This window comes from Limulus polyphemus, unplaced genomic scaffold (genome assembly GCF_000517525.1).
Source record: "Limulus polyphemus unplaced genomic scaffold, Limulus_polyphemus-2.1.2 Scaffold6124, whole genome shotgun sequence".
Lineage (NCBI taxonomy): Eukaryota > Metazoa > Arthropoda > Merostomata > Xiphosura > Limulidae > Limulus > Limulus polyphemus.
In genome coordinates this window covers 30,204-39,415 of record NW_013671734.1, presented here as the reverse complement: position 1 = coordinate 39,415, position 9,212 = coordinate 30,204, and the positions used below count along the sequence as shown (strand labels likewise).

General features: G+C 35.6%; 1 protein-coding gene across 2 annotated transcripts in view; it reads right to left on the bottom strand.

The window, feature by feature from the left end:
* Positions 1-9,212, bottom strand: part of LOC106473379 (protein CASP-like) — a 31,828-nt gene that overhangs the window by 14,898 nt on the left and 7,718 nt on the right. For both annotated transcript variants that reach the window (XM_022401827.1, XM_022401826.1), the window contains exon 2: positions 8,855-8,901. In XM_022401827.1, the coding sequence (XP_022257535.1) occupies positions 8,855-8,901 (47 nt within the window). The remainder of the gene's footprint in view (positions 1-8,854; positions 8,902-9,212) is intronic.

The window sequence follows — 9,212 nt, the reverse complement described above, 5'->3', positions numbered from 1 at the left end:
CTTAAAAACTGGCAGTCCGGACATGTCATTTTAATATGACGCTTAAAAACTGGCAGTCCGGGCAGGTCATTCTAATATGACGCTTAAAAACTGGCAGTCCGGGCAGGTCATTCTAATATGACGCTTAAAAACTGGCAGTCCGGATAGATCATTCTAATATGACACTTAAAAAACTGGCAGTCCGGACAGGTCATTTTAATATGATGTTTAAAAATTGGCTGTCCGGACAGGTCATTTTAATATGACGCTTACAAACTGGGAGTCCAGAAATGTCATTCTAATATGACGCTTAAAAACTGGCAGTCCGGAAACATCACTCTAAGATAACCAAATTAGCATTCACGAAATAATGCACATCAACAGAAAGGATAGGCATAGGTTCTGAAAAGCATATTTACCACTTATATACACACGCCTAAAAACACCTAGTAAAGTATAAATATTATCATTGTATTATAAAAAATTAGAATGCCCAATCCAAGACTAAGTGTTGGAAATGAAAAATATGATCACACAAGAGAAAAGTTTTACATCTATTTCGAGAACAGATAAGCCTATATCTTTTAAGGATTTGTTTTCAAGAAGCCAATAGTTGAAAAGCAAGAAACGGTATTTTGCTATATGGTGAAAGCATCTAGTAGTTATAACCGACATAATATAAAGGTCTGTGTGCACAAAAACTTACACATGGTATAACTTTAAACTCCGTATGTCTAGCAGTGACCGAATAATGGTAAATATAATCAGCGTTATTCTCTTTACACTGTTCAAGTGTTCTGAAAGATTGACTCGCCACCTGGTCCACAGATAAAAATGTGTGCAACACGCCGATGTAGATGTAGACTCGTGTTTTATACAATACGATAATGTAAACAATAGCTGAAACCAAATATAAGACGTAATGTTTATGTAAGCCACTCAGCAGACTGTGCCAAGACTGGTATCATTCCAAGTGTGTTCATAGGCGTTTGAAGAATCAAGAGAAAAGTTATTCTGTCACGATCAGAACTAAAAGGTGTTTTTTTGCAACACTTGAGTTCTCGTTGTTAAACAGGCTCAAATTATTTCGAAAATGAAATAACTTTAACAGAGTGGGTGATAAATGGCGCAAATTTCCGCGAACGAAATTAATTGTTATAATACATATTTTGAATTGTTCAGGACGAAATACACATGTCACAAAACCTGATGAAACATCCTTCAACTTGACGAATTGAAGCTAATATACCGTATGATCTAAATCAGTAGAAGTTTGAAACATCAACACTGAAACTTCTAAGCGTAATTCTAGTCATAGACGAATCTAGATAAGAAATTGTGTCACTTGGTTGTAATTTCATTAATGACCGTCTCATTTTCACAGGTTGAGCTAAACGATTTATTAAAAAATGTGTGTTCAACGTCTAAATAAACGACACAAATAAAAACAACGGTCTCCAACAGATAGTAGAAATTCCTTGTTTACAAAAAAAAAAGTAAAACTTCACGTAAGTTTAGAAACCGCGGAAATGGGGGGGGGAGTAACAGGATAACTAGTAATCTAAAGTTAACTGGGAGTATATAATACTCGCATAAAATACACACGTTCCGCTGTGGTGTTTAAAGGCCCTCTCATGATTCACAGAAGCACGAATGTACCGACCAAGCTCCTCTATTATCCCCAGTTACTTTTATAGTTATCCTAAGAAGATGTGTACCCAAATAAAGTCCGTTCGTACACCTACTCGTGGTACCTGAGCGCCCCCTGGATCCCGAGGGCAGAACAGTAATATAAATTGCGATGCCATTTTTGGATTCAGCGAACCAGAAAACCTAATTCGAAACGACCATCATGCCTGGAGGACCTTCCGGGTGTGTTCTAAATACCCTTGGTAAAAGGCTAAACCATACTCTATAGCTACCCCAAAGGATTTCGTAGTCGAAAAAATCCCCATTAAGACACCATGGCCGTAATACCTGAACATGTGTGCCACATTTAGTCCCCCTAGCTTGTGAGAGGGGATATGAACACAATTTCAAACATGGCGCTTCCAGGAATCCTGACGGGGACAAAAAACACAATATCCGATGCCAAATTCATATATATTTGAATGGCCTCATGAGCGAATTTTAGCCTCCACTGTAAGTGGACTATGCCATATAGGTAAGAACACCCCCGGGCCACTCCGAGTCCACTTATCAATTTTGGTCGTGCTAGCTCCAAAACCGTGGATGGGGTAAGTAGACAAACCAGCTAGCAAATTCGTGCATACCTTGAATTAATATAGGATATTAGCTGAAGTACTCGTTCAACGTACGGTTAAGACATAAGGGGACAGATTCAAATGTCATTCTAGGGGGTGCCTTAAGAATGCCTTCGAAATTTGTTAGAGATCAATATAAATAGTACGGGGGAATACATAGGACAAAACGGAAGTGACATAAGGTAGTCAGATCAGAAAATTGAAGAAGGATAAGATCCGAGTGTCACCCTCTTCTCAATGTTACTCCCCGGGGAGCTTTAAAAATGCCTTCGAAGTTTGGTAGAGATCAATAGAAGAGCATAGGGAACATACCATCCCCCTAGTTAACACTTCCCAGGTGCAAGCCATTTTGACTAACTCTTCAACAGTGGAAAAAGTCTTACTCAAAAACTGAGACGATAAGTTCTATATAATCGTCCTATAGAATCAAAACGTATTACCCAAAATTCCAGCTGATGATTTCTAGAAGCTCAAAACATTTTACTCAAAAAACTTAACTTATAACTTCTAAGCACTCAATACGTCTTTCTCAGAAAACACAGATAAGTTCTAAATACTCAAAACATTAAAAACTTAGCTTCTAAACACTCAAAACGTCTTGCTCAGAAAACTTAGCTACGTTTCTAAATACTCAGAGCATATGACACAAAACGCTCAAGGCTCCTTGCCCAGAAAACTCATCTGATAAGTTCTAAATACTCAAAACATAAAAAATAACAAAAACTGTGCTGATAACTTCTAAACACTTGGCAGAGGATAAAACATAAATAAAGCTTCGTTGAGTTTTTTTATTTTCCTTTAAATTTAATGTCTAAATCAAGAAATTTAAGTTATGTGCTTGTATGTCATGATTCTTTTTCTTTTTCATATTTATGCTCAGCCATTGGAATCTCTTGATTTGGGCATTGAAGAGAAATACAAACTACAGAAAATAACTCAATGATGAATTAAGCTTTTGTTCTTAACCTATAACAAGTTATACGCTGCACTGACTCCCAGCATGTAACAAGTCATTTAGAAAAACCTAATATTCCACTGCTTGATCGTACAAGATGAAGATTTGGTCAGACTGTCATAATCTTTAGTGGATGTGGTGATTGCTTCGTGGCAACGTTCAGTATACAACTTAAAGGAAGTACGCAAATGGTAGCTGCGAGGAAAGTCGCAAAACCACGTTACATTTAATCAAAAAGCAATTCATTAACATCATGGTAATGGATGTAGCAGTTTGGATAATGCTGAAACACACGAATTTACGCATGAATTGCGTCTAACAAAAAGTGTACACAACTATCCGAAACGACACCTTTTGTCAATTTTACGTCTAATATCATGCACAGTTACAACAGCTAAAGCTAAACAAATATTAGTATTATGTATTTTTAGTAAGAATTACTTTAGGATAATGATCCTTGTAAATCAGGCAAATGTCGTGGAATTTCTTTCATAAACACATTTTATCCTTGTTTTATATATATATAAAATTTCGGTATCACAAGGCGCTATATATTCTTAATAAAAGAGAGACACATTAGGGTTTCTTATATCAAGGCGTCCAGCTTTTGATAAATCACCCATATAAATGTACTTCTTCTTCTTGAGAGGGGTACGTGATAACCGCAATTACGAAGACATCAAAGTCCATTTATTTACGTTTGAAGCACTGTAAACATTAAATATTCGAATGGTAACATTGTGTTGTTGTTGTTTTATTAGTACGAAGCTACAAAATGGGCTATCTGCACTATGTCTACCACGGGAAGTTGAAAACCCCGAACTTTAGAAGCGTAAGTCTTAAAGTTACCGCTGACCCACCCGAGGACAGTAACACTGTGAACTACAATTGATATTTCTTTAATTTTTAAGTTAGTGACACTTGGTTGGCAAGACCGTAGTTATAGGATTTCGTTTTAACAAAGGAGAACTTTGAAACACGTTCGAACTCTTTGTATTTAATCGACGCCTTTAGGTAACAGAAAATATGAATAAAAATATTGCGTAAACAAAGGACAAACCACAAGTTAAGACATTTAATAAACTATTAAGAAAATCAGGACTTCGACAGGACTGATAAATACATTTTCATCAAGAGAGTTTGGTTCTAAAAGTTGAACACATTTGTTTATCGAAATGCAGTTTTAGGTGTATTAAGACTGTAAGACTTTAAACAAAACCGTTTCCATATTACAGATCTTGCTGTTTCCAAATAAAATTACGGTAAGTTCACCAAAATGAATCCGTCTAAAAACCTATCTCTCCTAGCCTTAAAGAACCCTAACCATATATTTTAAACTATTTTCAAAGCATTCATCTTAAATCATCCTTTATTTAATCTCATACTATACTTTCCTTTTAAAAAATTCCTTCTCGTGCTCTTTAACTCTTCACTTTCAAAGAAATATTTCACTTTTTAAAAACACGTTATCTCACACAATACCTGCTTTTTAAAAAAAACTTTCCCTCACACGAAAACCTTCCCGATAAAAAAAAGTCTCTAACCCAATACTTATTTCTCTTTTTTAATAACTTTTTCTCTCATAAAATACCATAAAAGAATTGTTACTTGCATAGATTTCATATTTTCTTTTCAAACTCGTAGCAAGACTCGTGTACTCAAACTCTTTCCTTAAAAAAAAAAATCAGCTCTCTACCTAATAATAAAATATAATTATTATTTATTTATTTTACCATAATTCAAACCCTATAAAACATTAACTATCTATATTTTTTAAAGTTCTTTGTAACCACAAGAACAAATATTTTCATTATTCCTGAAATATGACTTGTGATATCGACGAAATACAACAATAAGATACTATATACGTTATAATGTGTAGCTCTGTAGTACCGACGAAGCTCGCAAAATAGAGCTAAACTACCTTCAAACTGTAAGTCAAGATAATGAAATAAAACTAATTACATTAAGTCAGAACGGAAATTATTCGGTTAAAAGTGATTTACACATTTATCACAGAAAAGAAGATCTGTCATACACGAAATACGATAAAGGCCGTACTCAAAAATCATCAATATGTTTAACTATATCCAAAAATGATTAAACTTCAAACATTTATTATTAAAAGAATGAAAAAACTATGCTGAAACGAAACGTTCTTCCACATGAATTCAGAAAACAAAAAAGACTCAACAAATTATCTGCTTTCATGCCTCTCGCAATACACTGAGCATTTCACGGGTAGCTAGCCTCTATACAAAAGGACATATGACACTTTTACTGACATCTGCATCCTACAGGTGCAACAGCACGTGCCGTTCCAGATAAAGTAACTTAATTTAGGGTACAAATGTAGCTGGAGTATAAAAACCCCTGCATAAAATAAGTAAGATGATGACAAAGATTCCGAGGTAAAGAAAACTTTGTCTCTTTTTGTTGCAAGGTGCAGCTCGTTCTTCTTCACAGTATTATCAACAGAATATAGTGACCAGACCAGTAGCTTAAAGTCAATACAGGTTAACATTATCAAACTGAAATGGCAGGAAATTTCTTTCTTTTTTTCTGAGAAACTACTATCCTTAAGATAGATAGGTTTTGTATTTCGGAAACTTGTTAGATAGTATTTTCTCATAACGTTTTACAACACATCATAAATATACAAACACTGATATTCTTAAGACATAGAAAGCAAAGTTACAATTTTCTAGGCTTTTGGTCTTAGAAATTTTATGAATGTGCTAGCAAAAAGGCCATATTAATAATGAGGGGGAATGGATCTTCAAGAAAAAGATGAGGTGAGGGCTGAGATTTTGGTGCCATTCATTAAACCTGTCCGAAAAACATCAAACGGCAGATGTCGCGGCAAATATTGAAATTTGCTGGATTTTTAGATATTACCATAACGTATTATATAAACCTGATACTTTTTTTTTTTTTGCGCACACTCAGCAAACAGTCATGTTGAAGATAAATTTGTCCGTGTCACGCTCGTCCATCTGCCTGTCTGTCTGTTTGCTTGTCGCTATCTCCCTTCACAAAGACACACAAGCTGACGTTTTTCCTGGCTCTGACCCAAGAACAACCTTCTCCTTTGTGTGGGCGTGTAATACACAGCTTAGGCTATACGCAAGGTTTTGGATTACCGTAACAAAGTCTAAAGGCCGTGATTCAACAACTTATCAGAAAATATACGACCATATTAATCATTATAACCTTGGACGTAGGTTTCACGTTGTGTTTCTAGCCACGTTGACAGACGTTTTGTGTGATGTATCATTCTTGGCGCTAGCCATGCGATCAGATCTATTGTATAATGTATCATCGTTAGCCACAGCCACGTGATCATATGTACCGAATGATGTATTATTCTTGGTACTAGCCATGCGATCATACCTATTGTATAATGTGTCATCTTTGGTCACAGCCACATGGTCATATGTACCGTATGATGTATTATTCTCGGTACGAGCCATGCGATCATATATATTGTACAATGTGTCATCTTTGGTCACAGCCACGTGATCATATGTACCGTATGATGTATTATTCTCGGTATGAGCCATACGATCAGATCTATTGTATAATGTGTCATCTTTGGTCACAGCCACGTGGTCATATGTACCGTATGATGTATCATTCTTAAGGGGGGTAGACACGTGGATGATGTATCACCCTAAGTTGAATCCATGTGGACCTACTTATTGTATAATGTATCATCCAAGAGACAAACCACGTGGACCTACTTATTGTATAATGTATCATCCAAGAGACTAACCACGTGGACCTATGTATTGTATATTGTATCATCCAAGTGACTAACCACGTGGACCTATGTATTGTGTGATGTATCACTTTTTGGGATTAACCATGTGGCTATATATTTGTATGTTTCATCCTTATCACACACACACACAAACATGGACACGTATCAAGCAGGTGTGTATGGACAAGAACTACCCCGTGGACAGTTTTTGGACAAATCTCTTTCTATAGCGCTCGAACCGAAGAAGGTCTCAGCATCAAAACCAAAGCCATCCACAAGCATTTCTTATAATTATAAACACTTGAGACATTTTACACTTTCTAAGCACTTACTCAGTTTTTTTTTTATGTATTTTATGTAGAATAATTCTTCCTCAGCCATAACATAAAAAGAACTGATGTCCTATATGATTCATCATCTATGGCAGTGACTAAAAACAATTTCTGTACGATGTATCATCTTTTCTTCTACATTAAGAGATGCATACTTATCCAGCTGACCGAATCCCTGTAACATTATGTGCGGAAGTGTGGATTGTAACGCTGCCTTCCTGTAGTGCTTTTTATGGGCTTTTTATATACAATGAACCCATTCATACAGCATGGAGGTCGAAGTGAAGTAACAAAACAAATCTAACCTTTCTACTGGATGATATGCCGATTATGTCAACATTTGTTCTGACTCATTACGTCATACTCATTAAAGTAGAAAAGACAACACATACTCAAGATGTGACATTTCCCTCTTTCCTTTTACATTATTCATTAAATAAAGAAATATATGTAACACGAAGAGTAAAAGGCGACAGACACAACATTATTTTACTAAAAGTTATGGACAAACGATGAGATAATAACAACAATAGAAGAATAAAAGAAAGATCACCCCCATCAGGAACTTTCTTAGCTTTATCAAGTGGGGTAAATATAACATAAGGGGTACAGATAGTAGTGAACCACCTTATCATCAGGAACTTTCTCAGCTTTATCAAGTGGGGTAAATATAACATAAGGGGTACAGATAGTAGTGAACCACCTTATCATCAGGAACTTTTTTAACTTTATCAAGTGGGGTAAATAAAACATAAGGGGTACAGATAGTAGTGAACCACCTTATCATCAGGAACTTTCTTAGCTTTATTAGGTGGGGTAAATAAAACATAAGGGGTACAGATAGTAGTGAACCGCCTCATCATCAGGAACTTTCATAGCTTTATCAAGTGCAGTAAATATAACATAAGGGGTACAGATAGTAGTGAACCACCTCATCATCAGGAACTTTCATAGCTTTATCAAGTGGGGTAAATATAACATAAGGGGTACAGATAACAGCGAACCTTGTGAGAAAGATAGACATCATCATCATCAGTTGGGGTAAATAAAAACATATGAAGTACAAATAACAACGAATTAAAATAGTTGGGGTACAAGTAATAGTGGACTGATCCATGTAATAAGTTAGAAAGTGAAGATTGTGTAATTTTAACTTTACTTTAATTGTATAAAAGAAACGGAATAAATAATGAAGAGCGTTAGCTATTTAGTATGACAAGACGCATAACGGAAGGTCTAAAGTTCGAGCCCGCAATATGTCGCTGAACGTGTTCTTTACTTTCAGCAGGTAGGGACTAGATCCCGCTATATGGTTAACAACAGCCGTGTAGCTAGCGAATGGTGTTGAGTGCTGGTTCGTTGCCCTACGTCTGGTCATTAATAGAAATTCAGTGGCGGCTGTGCTTGAACTTTGACCTCGCAGTCTAGTCCATGTGTCGTTCTAAGGTTCAGTCCAGATTAAAAGAGCTAAATGCCAAACAATAAATAGGACACAAAACACAAACACACACACACACATATATATCTATTTAAAATAAGTTTAAATAAATCATTACTCTACCTGAACTTTGGCGTTCTTTCTTTCTTGGGGTTGACTGATTGTCAGTTCTGAAAGAAATAATGTGTAATGGTAAGAACTCTTGTTTGGAGGAGATTATTATATATGTATATATATATAGCAGTATCAGCAGGCAAATGTTGAGGAAACTCAGAACTACGATCCGTGGTACTCAACAAACTACACAAATCAAGTTTCCTAACTGAATAAGGTTTATCTGAAACATTCAGTGTTTTATAGTTTACAGATTTTGTCAGTTGCAACACGAGAAAACATTTCTGGAAAATAAATATTATTCGTAAGCTTACAACAAACGCATCAAGTACTAACTGACGAGTTTTTGTTTTTTGTTTGTTTTTGA